A 16,968-nucleotide genomic window follows, 5' to 3' on the forward strand; every position below is an offset into this window, starting at 1 on the left:
TTCTTTTTATTTATTTTTTTTTAATGGAAGAAAGAAAATGTATTAATTAATTAATAGGTGTAATAGGTACAACCAGGTCCACGTCAGCAAAATTAAAGCAGAGCATTTGGGATAACCCCAAAAGAACATGGGCATTCGGTATTCCCTGCCAAAAAAACAAACTTATAATTCTTTACGTCATCCAAACTATTCATAAGGTGGGGGACTAAAAGCCAAAGGCCAAGGTTTAGTTTTTGGCTGAGGAACAAAAAGGAGTAATTCCTGGCTAGATGTCCAAATTTCTTAAGGATCGTAATGTGACTCTCTCGCCTTTTGCATGTCTTTCCTGATTGCCGTGAGTTCTGGCTCGAGACCGTGGTGTGCTATCATTCTTCTTGTTTCTGCCAAAATGATGTTCCCTTGCAGAATGACACAAAACACTCATGCTAACTTGTTCAGAGCTGGGGTGAAGGTTCCTGCACAGCATAAGATAGGATCATCAGAGTAGATAACCGTAGGAGACTACTGAGTACAATGGTTGGGAGGTTATGTTAACCAAATCATCAGGATGGGGGGGGGATATTAAGGTTGTTGATCCACCTATTGATGAGAATTATGGTTTTATAAGGATTCACTTTTTCTTTTCGAAAGATCAATTTATTTATGGACTCCCAAATAAAATAGCAAATTATAATAAAAATCGAGAAAAACCATCTAAGAGAGGCTTTATCCAGAAAATGGCTAGAGGTGTAAGAGACGCATAGCTCTTCAAAAGAGCTTCAAAAGAGCGAGATGTGAAAAGTTCAGTTCTGAGGCCCAACATTCCACTAGCCCAAATATGTTTTGCCACCGGACAGGTAACAAGGATATGCCAGATGGATTCCTCATGGGCTTCACACAGAGCACAATTAGGATTGATAGACATCCACTTCGATAAAATGCTTCTAGTTGGTAAACCTGCAATAAGGACACGCCAAAAGAAAGTCTTAAATTTTGGAAGAATCGAAAATTTCCAAAAAAAATTCCACCACCTGCTGAGTCTTTTATTTGTATAAGTTGGACCGATACAAGTGATACCCAATATCCCAAAGGAGAACAATTGTGTACGACTCATCCGACCAACTTAATGAGTATAATAAGGTATCAAACAGGTTTTTTGTTTGGGGGCGATAATTTCTTTAGATTTATGGAATAAGAAAAAGAATTACAAAACAAGTAAACCAAAGTCAAATTTACTTGTTTTGTAATTATTTTTCTGATCTCATATATCTAGGCAATTTCCCTTATATTTTATAGATATATTAGGTAAACCATGGGTCAATGCACGACCCCGCAATCCACATTTTATTTTTTTTGGTAGAAACCCCACAATCCACATGAACCAGGAAAAACTGGGTCTAAGAGAAAAATGAAACCACTTTCAGTAGGTAACCCTAAAGGTGCTTAAGAGTTGAACTCATAACCCTAAAGGTGCAAAGGTATCGGTATCGGTCTACTAATCCCTGACCGATCCTATATTAGTGGATCGGTACAGGTAGGGGTAAAATGGAGAAAAACTAATTTTTTGATGAAAACAAAGTTAAAACAGCCAATCTGGATCAGTTGATCCGGATCGGTATCGGATTGATATCAGCAAAGACTGATTCCAATATCGATTACTAAAACCCTGCTTAAGGTTGAAACCACGCTTTCTATGTCAAGATCAGGCAATGTGGTTCTTAGGGAATCAAAAAAGTTTGAGGCTTCACTCAGAATCAGGACCAACCCATGAGTACTCTGGTTTATAGTATCTTTTTGTGTAGTGATCAGCTTAAGACGAATTCAGCTTCAGTGGAAAATAATGATTAATTAGTTTTGGGGAAAAGAACTCTGTGCGTGAGTGTGGCCTCTGCCAGCACTCCCATGAATCTCTCTCTCCTCCCCATATGAAAAGACACATCTGCCCTCTTGTTTTGAGCAGAGAGATAGACACATGGGAGACTGGCATAAGCTACACTCCTGGACAGAAAACTAGTTCCCATTGGTTTTAGATCAACCGTGCAGCAAATGGCTTGCTGGACTCGGTTCCTGTTCCTGGGATCCGGCTCCTCTCCAGGGACCTCAACGCCCAGGGAGTGCCCAATGGGCATCCAAGGGTTGGGCTGTGCCGCACACATCTCGGCGCACGCCTAGGATGTGTGCGGCACAGCCCAACGGCTGGATGCTCCCTGGGCGTGCTGGGCTCTCTGGAAAGGAGCTCAATTCAGGATGCCAAAGACTACTGACTGAATTATGGATTAGCTGAAAAAAGCAGATCTCAGCCCATAAGTACTCTGGTCTACCAGTAATAATTGAACCTACACATGAAAATATAAAATGGGATAATGTTAGAAATTTAAAAGGGAGAAATGCATTTTTGTAGATCCATTACATTCTATTTCAGAAATCATTTTTGCACTGATGGATTCTTTAAGTAAATACCATATGTAAAAGGAAATTTCTCAATCAAAATTAGTACAGAAGTAAGGTTTTATTTGAATTCCTTTTCACTCCATTTCATTTCCAAGTAAAAATCATATAAAAGGAAAATTCTTATGTAATATTAGTGCAAAAAAGGAGGATTCTACTTAAAAAGGGTTTTGCTGAGAAATAAACAGAGCATTTTACTTGGATTTAACTTGGAAAGACTCCAACTATTTTATGGTAAATAAGGCCCCCGGAAGTGAAATTTTAGCATAAAAACTGATTTTCCATTGCTTGTTTCTCCCAAAATCTGAAGACTTGTTTTTGTTGTCTATATTAATCAGAGTTTGGTTGGATGGGCAACAAACAATCTATGCATCACCAACTAGACCCAACAAACACCCCAGCAAAGGCATGCAATTGGCTACAGGGCAGACGGCATGAACCCACGCCACAATTACAAGACAACATGAACTAAACATTAAAAGTATAAGCAGAAGATAGGAAAAGAAAAAATACCTCTAAGAACTGCCTAACGCCTAAACAGTGTAATTTAGCCCCTCAAAATCATGGTCTGGCACAATTTGGTAGTCTGGGCCAACTACTTAACCTGCTTTCAACTTCAATTGCAGATTTAATCGACGATGGTAAAAAAAAAATTATTCATTAACAAAAGTTCACATTAAACCATATGAAATACATGTATCCATTAAGGAGAAACATCACTAGATTAAATTCCACTAATACACAGGATAGAACCCACTTCAAAGCATGAAGTGCAGACATTGAAGCCTTTTAACCCCCACCTTAACGACATTGCACATACAGATTTACATCAGCATTAGGTTCTTCCTTCTATCTTTATCGCCTTCTTTCCAGATTTAAATGCAGCAAAAACAGTTTGTGTTTGCCCAACCAAATTATTCCTACTACTGTGATCTGACTCCATGGAGGAGCGCCTCAGGATCTCAAAAAGTGAAGAACCTGATACTGTTTCGGTTACAGTCCTTACACTTTGCCAACTGGATTTGGATTGAGAGCTACTATACTTAGCTGATGCATTTGTAGTTGACTGTTTTTCTTTCAGACCCTGCAGATCGTAATTTGGAAAGAACAATAACATTATAAAATGGAAAAGATGTGCAGATGAAAATATAATACAGTATTCAGCAAACAGCAAGAAATGCAATCAAGAACAAGCAGATCAATTTATGGAAAACAAAGGCTGAGTCTTAGAGAGCTAGCACGCCTTTAGAAGAAATTTCAAGTGATTCACCCATTTATTTTGCAGATTATGATTTCAATTATCCAGAATCCAGGTAGTAGTGGGAAAACCATCTAAAATAAGTTGTAGCTCAATCTTCTTCTGCTAATGGAACTTACAATATCTGAAGAAACCTCTGATGATGAGATTCCACTCCTACTATTGCTGTCATCCCGTCCAAAAATAAAAGATCGGCTAGTGCTTGATCCATGCTTATGGGACGATGATGAAGAGATGCTCGGCGCTCGCCCCAAGAAAGATGACTGCAACGTATGTCAATTCAGAATTGCAAAAATACCAGCAGGAATAAGCACAGGTTGTGTTATGAGTGAACTAAGTAAAAACATGTACCACGGACACTCTTCCAAAATTTAAGATTGTACCCTACTTAGGAGAGCAGTGGAGGGTGGTGTGGGAATTAGTGCTCAAGACCCATCATCACCTCATCCACCCTCTTAACAACAATTCACCACTAACCAGTCTGCATTCCAGACCCTCTCCCCGAGGAGAAAAAAGCAAAAAGTGAAACAAAAGGGAGTTCACCAAAGCTCAATAATTCCAGCCCAGCACTTGCACTATCACTGTAATCAGGCAGATGAAAAGCTCTAATTGGGCGTTAATAAAATCTGTTTAGTTGCACTCGATATATGACATTTAGTTCAACCTTACTGTTGTCAGATTTCGATTGATCAATTCAACTGATTGCATTAAGACACACTAATTCTTAATTCAATACGAATTGGTGCAGATTATTGACCTTTGAAGAATTGTTTCTGTTTCCTCCAGTGACCAGCATATCAAAGGAAGCTGCAAATGAAATATGATAAGAAACATTAAGTGATGATCAAGTGCAATTTACAAGATGTAGGGAAAGGGGGGAAGAGAAAAACAGAAATCCCGTGTGAAAAGCTTATACATGAGGCTTTAGGCTTTTTCTTGGTTTCAGGAGCGATATTCAGCTTCTTTATAAGACCAAAAACTTCTCTGGAACTCTCATCCTCCGCTGGAGACAAAAATGAGGCCTGATCTTCCTGTTAAATAACATAAATTTCACTTAGTCTTCCAAACCAGTATTAAAAAAAAGAGTGACAGTTTTAAGTTGTGTGGAAAGAAGAAAGGGAGAGGGGGAGGGGGGGGACGAATCAACATTTACAAAGTGAGAAAAGATATAGTTTACTCAACTGGTCATCCCCTCAATTTCATTTAAATTGTTGACACATGATAAACAACCTTTAGCACTACTCAATCAGGAACATAAATATCATTCATTCCAAGCTTGTTACGGTTTTAGAAGTCATGTAGAACTGTTTTCCACACTTCATGAGCAAACTTACTCCTCTAATTTCAGAGTAAATGCAGTGGCATCTCTGATCTGAATGCCCATTTGCCAATTACTTTAAAATTGAATATCTTGGCTGCTTGCAATACTTTCTTGGTGTTTAGGTGACAAGAACAAAAATCGATTTACTACCTCTCAGTGGACGTTTATGACTGGTTATGTAAAGAAAATGGCATGTTAATGTCAAAAATCTAAACCCGTTGACACTGAATGGATCCTAATTTTACCTTTTGAAGCTGAGTGAAGACTTGGCAACTTGATCACAGTATGAGGCCCATAAGGAACCCTCAGGTTAACTTTAAAGTGCAACACTGCCACATGGGTGGCTCCATGTGAGAGTATGACACTTCCATCTTCCTGAACAGTTTGAGACCCAAAAGCAAGTTGGAGGTGGGTACGAAATGCCATAACATTATGGTATACAGGTATTGTGAGGGTAAAATGTGTAACATACGTCAACCCCAAGGGATAGAAAACATCAACAAGAAAGCGAGAAAAAAGAGTCTCAAGCAATTCAACTAGCCAACCCCTCACATATCATTTACTGTATACTGAAAAAGGACAAGCTTGCTACACCTGTTAAGACATGATAAACTATCTATAAACAGTGAGAATATTAAAGGCTTATTCAATCAAGAATATGTATGCAATGGAGTGCAAAATTCAATAAATCCAATGCCTAAAGGCTGTCAACAACTTACAATTTTTTCAAGTAGCCGCTGTTTATGTAAACTCTGCTCTGTTTCCTCATCATCAGAGGACAAAAAAACATCATCCTTATCAGTAAACATCTCGGGAATCATCTGCTTCAATTTTTTTGAATTTGCTTTGACAACATTAGATGGAAGTAGATCATCCGGTACACCATCCAGAGAATCCTCACCAAACTCTTCATCTTCCTCTTCATCTTCAAGCATTATTGGTTCTCGCTGTTTCCATCCACCTTTCAGCCTTTGCAAAACATTATCTGTTTCATTTGCATCCTGTTGTTCAAGCCACTTCTGATGAAGCTGATTCCGCATTTCACCATCTATTGGCTTCTCTCGGTATCCTCTTACTATAAGATCATTGAGTTCCTCATCTTCATTTTCCCCATCCTCTTCATTTTCTTGGAATCGCATAAGGTCATTGTCACTATCATCTTCCACTTCTGCTTCTTCATCAACAAAGGCTTTAACAGGATCTCCTTTTGGAGACAAACATACAGTAACTTGTTTCCGTGGATAAGGTTCAATGTTCTCCTTGTTGTCATCCTCATCATCATCAGAACTGCATAAAGTTAGCAATCAGCATAGACTCTCATGGAGACTAGAATAATCAGCACACTTGTAAATTTACCAAACATAAAGACAAAAGATAAGTAATAAAATTATATAGGGAATCTCTGTATCAGTACAACCAACAAACTGGTAACAATGATAACAACAAATAATGAAAAGATTATTATGATAATGTAGAATGACTTCCAATACAACAGCAGGAAAAATATTTTTTTTACGAGAATGTAGAATGACGTCCAAATCAACAGCAGGGGAAAAAAAAACATTTAGGCTCCTCTTGGTTGTAAGAGGTAAACCTTTTATAATAATGACGGTAAGCAACTTAAAATTCCACCAAATACGCTATTAAACTTTTCAAATAGATTCCATAACCTTGTCATATTATCTAATTGAAATCCAAGAAATTAGTTTGAAATGTTAAATTACTATGTTTAGTAAGACCTTGAGTTAGTCACACAATCATTGTTTCTAATGATTACAAAAATATCCATTTACTTTGGTTTAAAACTTTAAATTTCATTTTCCGTCCCTTCCCTGTTCTTCCAGCCAGATGGAGCCTTAGTAGATGTATAAAGTTGCCAAAGTCAACTGTTTCCAAACTCTCGCATTTTACATTTCCATGTATGTGTCACTCTTCTTCATAAATCAATCATTTAGAGCTGGTTCAAGATTGTCCCTGAAACATCCCCTGAACATCCCAAACGGTACAATGTTCACTGTTGGGATGTTCCAGGATGATCCCAAACCAGCCTTACTTCTTTTTTTTTTAGTAAAGCCCAAACCAGCCTTACTAACCACACAAATTCCAAAAAAAAAAAATTAAAAAAATTGAGGTGTAAGTAACAAGAATGATCAAACATAATAGCAAAATGAAGCAGGTTCAATTGTGGCTCCATAGTTCAGAACAAATTAGACAGCATAAACTAAACTCCCACAAAAACAAAAAATAAGCTGTACCTCCGCAGAGCAACATCAGATTTCATTGCAATGATTGACTTCAAACACATAAGAACAGCACAAAAGTTGGAAGACTTGTGATGTTTAGCATCTTCACAGGGTTATGTATCAGTAAAATAACGAAGGAAATCTATTTATCATCAATTCATTGTTTGCAACGAAGAAAAGATAACTAAAAAAGCCTACAGAAAAGTCCACACTTACAGATCATCAGGAACAGAATCTAGCTTTAAGTTCATGGGAACCACTGACGATGCAAGAGCTTCTTCTAGAGGACTGGCAGACTGACTCATTGGTTGTTCATCATCTCCATCACATGGTTGAGATTCACAAAAAATATCCTGTAACAAAAACATGCAAATATCCCAAATATAAGCTTCTTCTGTATCCATTTGTTAAAATTGCAATTGCCTCAAACAATTAAATGAGTGAAGCAAACCTGAGTGTCATTTACAGGAGGACGAAATGCATGTGTAGATCCTTCATCCAAAGCCTGCAGTTACACAGATACAACCATTTAGCAGAACTAAGCTGAAGCATTGACAGCCAAATAGCTGCTAGGCTTATTCAAACCAACCCAACCTAATCCATTGAAAAAAATCCTGAACTCATGCAGCATCAGGATATAAATACTCTAGCAAGGAACATATATATTCACAAGTAGGAGCTCAAAGCACACAAAAATAAAAAACTGGTGACAAACTGAAATAAACCAAATCCATCCTGACTTTGGTTCGTAATACATGCAACGATACCCCCAATAAAGGCTATTTGCTCATATGCATTTCCATTTTAATCCTACAGAACAGGATTTCAAGTCCAATTTGGGCTACTGTAGTACCTTACATATGGCAGCTTATATTGATGTAAGAGGCTATCACTTATTCATCACGTTACTACAAGTGGCAGGACTCAAAATAAAATCCCAGAAATGTGGTCCCTCCACTCCCCAGCCCAAGGAAATAAGGATGATTCTTTTGAATGTCTTGTTGGAAGATATTCAACTTTGACGGCCACATTTCATAGGAAAAATCCAATGCACACTATACCTCAGGTCTGATATAGATGTTCACTGTTATTTTGCTTTCCTTGCTACTGCTGCAAAAGCTTCAATGTTGTTTCTATTTCTACTCAAGTTCTTCGTGAGTTTCTTGAATTAGATTCAAATTTCCAGGTTAGATCTTTCAGGCATGTGGCTGTTTTTTCTGTTTTTTTTTTTTAAATCTTAAAAATTTCTCAACTCAAGAGTGACAGATTGGTTTTCAAACGTGCGAGTTTTCTTCAGAATTACAATTAATGAAATCTACCTGCTTATTTGGTGATGCAAATCAGATTTTTCAACCCTCCTTATAATTCATCTATTTGTTGCATCATTTCAAATTTCATTTTTGTTTGATTCCTCCCTTCCCTAAATTTCTAATTCTTGAATCCTGCCCTAGACTTAAAGATTTTTATCTTCCAATCCCTATTTCTCTCTACCTACTTTCTACTTGTCAGTCCTAATAAATGTGAGACAAGCTTTCATATCTGTAGATCAAGCCTCACTTTGTAATCCATAGAACCCATTGCCCACAAGGACAGGATTTTAAAACTGTCCTACTATAATAGATGTGAAACCCGCAATAAATTTGAACTTTTGGAACCTGTGTGGTTTCAGGTTCTGGTTCATTGCCCAAGCTAGTCTCTAAGTGTTGGGCTGTCTCAATTAAGAAATTCAGACCAATCTCATGACTCGTCTATAAAGGGCATTTCGAACAGCCAACTACCTTGCTCTTCTGGAGTCAGAGGAGCCCGCTGGTACCCCGCACCAAAGCTACCTATGTTGGATCTACTGGCTGGACAGCATGTAGAACCTCTCTGTCAATTAAACCTATTGTAAGTACGATTTGTTTGTATTTTATAATGTATTGTATTGACCAAATAGAGTTTATAAGGGCAATTTAGTAATTTATCTCTGTGGGACCCACATCCCCAGTGGGGAATCCTATTTCCAATAGTTACTTGTACCCGGACTACCACTGATGTCATATGACATCATTATATAATTAGAATAAACTATTAGGTACAAAATTCTATTAAAAATCAGATTTAAAAACTAATTTCTAAAAACTGATTCTAGCTTTAATTAAGCAAACAGCCCTTCACTTAAGCACTATATATATATATGTCATTTCACTATTCATAAATCACAAAACATAAAACCAAATTGGGCAAAACCGATCCAGCCTTGGGAAGCTTAGAAAAGAAGGAAAAAAGAAAACAAGAAAGGAAGAGAGGGCTATACCATGGGGCTTTGATCTTCTACCTGAAATTGGAGCTTTGAAGTTCAATTGCACACCCTGCTGCACATTCCAAAGCTGATTATACACTGTTCTAACTGCTGATTTCAGGTAAACCTTGAAGATCCCTGCTGCTCCCATGCCTTTCTTCTCTAATTTCAGTCTAATTTCAGTCTAATCTCAGCCTAAACTCATTTCTGCCATTAAAGCTTAGGAACATGCTTTATTAACTAAATTATGCTCAATCAAATTCTGTTTTGAACCAATTAGTGGTTCAGATGTGGATGTGACCTGAAATCCCCATCTTAGGAACCCAATTCTTGGCTGAATTGCCTAATTCATGAACGCTAAATGTGTAATTGGAATTAATAACAAAAATCCCCAAATTGGAACCAAAATTCTGAAATTGATTCACTAAATGGACATGACCCATCTTAGAATAGGCCTAGAACACCAAATTGGACCCAATGGTGGTTCAGACATGAAATTAGGTTGTGAATTGTATGTTGTCCTCTTCCTCATCTTCTCTATTCTCTTGTCCCTACTTGGGTTCTAAACCCATTTCAGCCATTAAACCATATATTAATAGGTTTAATTAGCCAAATCCTATGATTTAACCCTGATTCGAACCAAATTATGGTTAAGCTATTGTTATAACTTATGTGTTACATGTTACATACCAAATTACAGCTGAATTATACATTCCATTAAACCCTAGGATGGTAATTTGGGTTTATTTGGCCAAACCCCCAAATTAATTGTGGTTTTTGGAATTAACCTGAAATTTATATTGACCCACCTTAGGAATTGTCTAAAAAGTGAAATTGGACCCTTGCATGTCAAGATCCAGGGCCTACAAACAAAACCCCCAATTCTACCCTTTGAATCCGATCCAATATTTTTGGACCAAAATGCCCCTCAATGCTTGGGTTTGACCTGAGCTTACTTCTGACCTTAATATGTGATATTTTGTTCTATTTTAGGACTGTTCTAACCTGTCTTTGACTGTTTCTGACTGGATTGCTGGAATTTTACTGCCCTAGGCTAGTCAATCATATCAAGTAAGGGGATTTTGACTTTAATTTCGGCGTGTTTGTGATATTTAATTTCGGTTTGTTATGATTGCCATGTCATGCATCATATTAATAACACTGATCATGTATTTTTGTTAGCTTTAACTTCTTTGCATTAGATGTGCATGATATTAGGTTGCATTTCCATATTGCATTGCATTTATTACTTAATTCTTGGAATTTATTATGATGATGATGATGTTGGACAAAATTATTGTATTATCTATTATGATTCATGTCATCATGATAGTATGCATATGGTTAGAATTGGCATGAACGCAATGCTACGACCTTTACCAACAGGGGTTGAGCTGTTGGATAACCCGTGGCAGGTCTGAAGGGTTAATACCGGAATGTCATTCACTGTCCCAGGTCTGATGAATACATACCGAAACGGGAACAACAGTAGGGTTATCACTGGGGATTCGTCAAGGTCTGATGTGTATATTCCGGAACTGGCGGGTCCCCACCGTAGTAGAGTAGTATTCTTGGGAAGACCGATGAGTTCATTCCGTGACTGGGAATATCATACCTACTACAGTAGCATTTATACCTCATGAGACCTAGACATGCATCATGGACTATTTACACTTGCTTGTGTGTTTCCCTTGCTGGGCTCAGTGGAGCTCACCCCTGTGGATATCCTTATGATGCAGATTCATCACCAAATAGGGCTTGTTTCATTGGGAATAAGTCCAGGGTTGGGTTACATACATGTTGGGCCTTTGATCCCATGGGTTTCTAATGTAATAAGCCATTTTTATGGGCCTAAAATATGGGTATATAGGTTGCATACGGGATTAGCCCAATACTTAGTTTATTTTTATGTTTTTTAATTGAACCGGTTCAAATTGGTTGCATCCAATTGGTTCAATTTAAGTGATCATGTGACTTGGTTAAGTGGTCATGTGACAACTTAATTGGTCATGTGATGTAAGTTGAATTGGATTAGGAGTCTATAAGTCCAGACATGTTTTGAGTCTATTTCCTTTAGTATTCTAGTTTCTCAGTCAGTTTAAGTTACCTAATAGATTAGGGATAGGGTTAGGCCATTCCTTTTTAGCGTCTAAGTCTATTTTTGAGTCTTCTATATAAGTTTGTAAGGGAGGCCAACATTAGATACGATTTTGATTAATAAAAAAACTTTTGTTTGCTGCCATTGCTGCTGCTCTGCTCTGTTGAGTGAACCTTGTGAGTAATATCAAGGCTACCTTGTGCGTAATATCAAGGTGAAGGGATTGGTGGACTCCGATCGACTCCTTGCATTTTGTAGATCGGGAGGTCCTTCTTCTTCTTCAATCAAGCTTCCTCAACTTGTTGCTACTGCAGATCTGCAGATCCGGTGAGTTGTTTGTTAATTTAGTTATTCCCTTCTTCCTTAGACCTAATCCACAGTCCCCTCCATCCATCAAACCCTAATTCTCCATTAAACCTGCATTCCTACCTCCACTAGGATTCCCCCATAACTCCAGATTTAGCCTTCACTTTCAAACCCTACTTCCAACCTACATTCCCCACATCATTCCCTACACTCGACCTTAACCCTAGCCCTTAGTCTCCACTATAACCCCTCCATTCCTCCACTCCATTAAAACCCAAAACCTGCAACTCAATTCTGTCCAAAATTACAAAATTTTAAAACCTTCCCAAATCCAATTATTTTTATCCCATAATAACCCCCTAGACCTGCCCATTAATACCCTATAAACCCCTTTCCCAATATCCAACCCAAACCCTAGGAATTGACCTAAATCCTAGTGTTGTCCATTCGAACCAGCAACCCCTTTTGATATGTGATCCTGTTATTTGGCTCCTAGTAGGTCTCCTACCTATCTAGGACTACATTACCTTTTTTTTTTTTAGATGACTTAGTTAATTCTGGTGGTAGAATTGCGGCGCTGGAGTTTGGAGTGCACGATGCTTCGTGCGCATGTGATGATTGCGCATTCTCTTGATCTCGGCCTGACAGACCAGGCTATCTCCCCACTCTTTTGTATTTATAACACTTTTGTATAGTTATAATATAGTTCTTGTATAGTTTTACTTTCTGATAATTTTGAAAACTGTATAGTTGTATCACAAACTTTATCCTTTATATCAATGAAATATCACTTAGACTTCTCTTATTACTGATGTTACCTCTATTATTTAAATTGTTTCCGCTGCCTCTGATTACTGTATTTGTGAGACATGTTTGTAAATGGAGTACTACACTTGCGATCCTAGGGGATTGGTTGGATGTCAGAGACATCCAGTCACACTTGGCCCTTATTAACCAGGCCGGGGTGTGACAATAGACATTTAATGCTTCACTTGGCAACCAAATCCAACTAACAGTGCCTCATTTGACATGTGGGGGTCCTAGGGGAGGATATTTTTCAAAAGGAACTTAAAAAGTCACACAGATGCTAGATTCCTAGATCCATTCACATGATTATCATCAAAACTACAGCATGCAACATGGTTGTGCCCAGAAAACCAAGCTGCAAAAACTATGCAAATGAAAAGAAGAAACCGCTTCCAAGTCTCTTCCTCATAAGAATACTATATTGAGTTGGTGTATCAAATACCATTGCCTTTTTTTTCCTGAAATTTAAGTTTAAAAAAAAAAAAGAGCTTACTTACCGCAGTGTGGAGGGTATTTTCACATTGCCCTGAAGGAGTCAGCCCTTCCTCACTCATATGACCAGAATCTAGACTACCCCCTGCATTAGTCAGGTGTGTGGCTGTACCCTGAAACATTAATGATAAAATATTCCTAAATAAACAATCATAATAATCATAATAACAGTTGTAGTGGTATAATAAATCTCAAACAAATGACAAAGATGATGAAATATTTCTCTATTATCTGGAGACATGCCATCTTCACTTTGTTGAGATTGAACAAAATTTATTGAAATTCACTGTGGATACATATATGAGAAGCATACTCACCACATCATGGAGGATATGTTCACATTGGCCTGACAGAGTCATGTGGTCAATGGATCTACTCGCATGATCAGCATCCAAGCTACTCTCTACATTCACCTGATGCAAAGGCGAGCCATGAAATCATAAAATAAGGAGAAGACAATATGTGTGTGTGTGTATATGTATATATATATATATATATATATATATATAGAGAGAGAGAGAGGAAACAAGACAACATCTAAATGATTGAGCATAAAATTAGGAGGCGCACCCCTTTTTCTCCCGCATCACTCTTAACACGTTTTGTATTAGGACCCAGAGTACTATCTCTTGAATAATCAGTAGCATCAGCGAGAATTTCATAACTGTTCATATAACAAGCTCTGGTGCCCAAAAAAAACCAAAAAAAAAACAAAAACGTAAGTGTAGTGATTGGAAGCTTTTGAGGAAATTAATTTGTATGTAGAATTCAAGCACCCAATCCTAAGTAGCTCAGGGTAAAGCTTACTAGGTTGAGTCTACTCACTTTTTTGACACCTCTAGCTTTCTTTGTCGGATCTTCTCCAAAATTGAAGATATTGGCTTATGTACAAGCAGCACTGGCTTAAACGATGCATTTCTAGTTTCTGGAACCAAAAAAAAAATTTCCAACCGTATAGATGAAGCAAAGAATTTAATATACTCACCTTTGTTGATAAACAAATTCGAGATCAAAGTTTTCATCTTCCTTATTTTTTTAATTGCGAACTTCCAGGTTCAAAGTTCAAACAAGGGGACTGTAAAACGGAAACTTCCGAAAACTTAAAAAAACTGTAAATGCATCATATACCTCGTAATATTCTCTGAGACTCGGCATGAAGCTCCCCAAGCAGGGCATTCCTTTCCTGAGAAATTACAAACAGCTCATATAAACGGCGAGATTCAAAACGAACCCTTACATAAATGAAAATTCGATTTGCAGTACGTACCTTTTCTAGCCCTCTCTTGGCCCGAGTGGATGCCTCTGACTTTCCAGCATCACCGACAGTCTTAGCCTTCTTATTTTTCTTCTCCTTCGACCCACCCATACTGGGCCTTTTCTTCAAAGATTTCACCATATTCATCTCTAAGGGCTTTTCTCCTCCAATCTCCTCTCCCGAGCCCGTACTTCGTTCATCTCCTTTTTCGTCAACCTCTTCGATGTCAGCATCTGAAGCGCCCAAATAAGATCCCTCTCCAGCGTCAAAGGTTCTAAGAGGTTCAGAACGATCATCCATTTGGTCGTCAAAACCCTCGGGTTCCAATGCAACCGGCGTTGGATCTACTGATTTCCCAATATCTAGGGTTTTCGAAGACTTAATATCTACCCCATCCGAACCAGAATCTAAATCTTCTTGGTCGTCAAACCCCTCAGGTTCCAATGCAACCGCCGTTGGATCCACTGACGTCCCGCCATGTAGGGTTTGCGAAGACTCGGTATCTACCCCACCTAGAAAATCCACAGCAGAGACAAGATTAGTTTGCTCTTCTAAAGCACGCTTCTGATTCGAAACCCTGACTGCTTTCTTCAAGCGCTTAAATTTACTTGGAGGGATTGGAGATGGAGATCCTTCAAGAGGGGAAAAGAGATCATACTCATCATCACTCTCCATCCCTGTATTCCTACACTAAAGAAAAAAACGTACTAGAGTGGAAATGAAGAAAAACTGATGCTTCGGAGATCTGAATTGCCCGATCTTGTATTCAGAATTCAGATGCGGGAAGAGGCATTGAGGCCATGAGAGAGAAAGAAAAAGTTTGAATATTTTAAACAAATCGAGCGAAAACGGAGTGAATTTGGCGCCAAATTATTCGAATTTGCGCAACACCGAGTTGGGCTGTCCATGGCACGATCTGAATTCCTTTGGAATTTTGAGGCGCCTATGAGTCTATGACCATTTACATCTCAAACACGGCATCGGGGATTGAATCGGCCCTGTTAATTTCAATCCAGGTTTTAAAACTTGAAATCGGAATCGGAATGGGCTAGAGATGATTCAGATTCGGCCTGGAGCGGTTTAGGAATCGGGAATCTAAGATGTTTTATGGTGAAAATTGAGTCAAATTCAGGAATCGATCCAATTCAAGATGAATTACAAAGAAAATTACTAGGATTCGGCTGATTCAAATCCAATTCCAATTCAGAAAGCAACGGTTAGGATAGGTATTAACCGATTCATCTCCAATTCCCGATTTTTAAAACCATAATTTCAATCCGATTTTGGCATTAGAGGATCTTAAAATCAGCTCTCTGATCTGAAAACTAAACGAATCCGCTAGAGTTTCTTGGTATGAATCAGCCCTGTGAATTCCAATTCGATTCCCATAATTGAAGGAGCCTAAAATCGATCCTCCAATCTGAAATCACAGAGATTCTAGGGTTTCTTGGTATGAATCAGTTATGTCAAATCGTTTAGAATTGAGATCGATCATAGTTGATTCTGAATCTATTCATTGATTCGATTCCCAATTTTGAAACCGTTGGTCCAAACAATAATTCATTCAGAACAAATTTCCGTGGTGCTTTAAAAGTGGGTACCATGACAATTTGATACATCTTTTAGGGTTTCATTTTTTATTTGCCAAGTCTAAATTTGATAGATAAATTGGCTAAATCATCATTTAATTACACGGACCTTCCTTCATGAATGGCTAAATTACACTTCCCCCCATGTGTTTCTTAAAAGTACACGGACTACCTTACTTTCCAAACTATTTAACACTTAAACTCTGCTGTTAGTAAATTCGGTTAGTTGCTAACGGGAGGAGTTTTAAAGATTTTTATGAGCATTGAATTACATATTTGTCCTTCAACTGCTATTTCATCAATCATCATGTTAATGAGAAATAGTTTTGTTGGTCCAAAGTAGGGATGTAAATGGATCGGATTCGGCTTGGATACGGATCGGATGTGATCGGATTCGAATATTCTCTAGCTAAATACAGATACCTCTAAACGGATTCAGATGGATTCAAATGCGGATCGTATTCGATTTTTCGACCATCCGTTTACATCTCTGCCTTATGTAACCCGGACCTTCCTCCTCCTGGCGGATACAATTCACTCTCAATCCATCTCTCTTAGACCATGATTCTCTAAGCTTATCCAAGAGATGTTTTTTATTTGCATTCACGCCTTTTGGAAAGAGCCGTTAAATTAAGTTATAGTTTAGGTGAAGGAAGTATGACCGCAACTGCATAACTGAAGTGGAGCTCATGGAGTTGTTCATTTGGTTTAACCGGCAGGCAGACAACCTCATTAGAAGGTTGCTCAACAGAGCTTTGGTGAATCGGCATTGGGTCCATTAATTTGTCAATGCAGAAGCTGACTTTCTCAATTATGGTGTTTCAGACCACAGATTGGATTTCTTTTTTAATAAAAAATTCCAAATAATAATGGGTTGCCTGGGATTTGAAC

The 16,968-nt window shown here is 38.1% G+C and overlaps 1 protein-coding gene across 1 annotated transcript; it reads right to left on the reverse strand.

Moving 5' to 3' along the window:
- Window positions 1–2,560: 2,560 nt before the first annotated feature.
- LOC122661844 lies at window positions 2,561–15,163 on the reverse strand. Its single transcript, XM_043857351.1, has 14 exons — window positions 14,501–15,163; window positions 14,362–14,416; window positions 14,059–14,158; window positions 13,804–13,915; window positions 13,551–13,646; window positions 13,239–13,346; window positions 7,701–7,754; window positions 7,466–7,602; window positions 5,726–6,293; window positions 4,602–4,716; window positions 4,443–4,492; window positions 3,805–3,948; window positions 3,161–3,511; window positions 2,561–2,742 (listed from the first exon to the last, which is right to left on the reverse strand). Exons 1-13 carry the CDS (start codon window positions 15,161–15,163, stop codon window positions 3,263–3,265), a joined length of 2,451 nt encoding a protein of 816 aa, XP_043713286.1. The 3' UTR covers window positions 2,561–2,742; window positions 3,161–3,262.
- Window positions 15,164–16,968: the final 1,805 nt, after the last annotated feature.

This window comes from Telopea speciosissima, chromosome 5 (genome assembly GCF_018873765.1).
Source record: "Telopea speciosissima isolate NSW1024214 ecotype Mountain lineage chromosome 5, Tspe_v1, whole genome shotgun sequence".
Taxonomy (NCBI): Eukaryota; Viridiplantae; Streptophyta; class Magnoliopsida; order Proteales; family Proteaceae; genus Telopea; species Telopea speciosissima.

What these genes read in the sequence shown, in the direction of transcription:
- LOC122661844 (XM_043857351.1), bottom strand. Translation starts at nt 15,163, where the DNA reads ATGGAGAGTGATGATGAGTATGATCTCTTTTCCCCTCTTGAAGGATCT. An exon ending in GTGATGCGGGAGAAAAAGGG is followed by an intron (nt 13,647 to 13,803) that starts GTGCGCCTCCTA and finishes CCTTTGCATCAG; the next exon opens with GTGAATGTAGAGAGTAGCTT. An exon ending in AAAATACCCTCCACACTGCG is followed by an intron (nt 7,755 to 13,238) that starts GTAAGTAAGCTC and finishes GTGTAACTGCAG; the next exon opens with GCTTTGGATGAAGGATCTAC.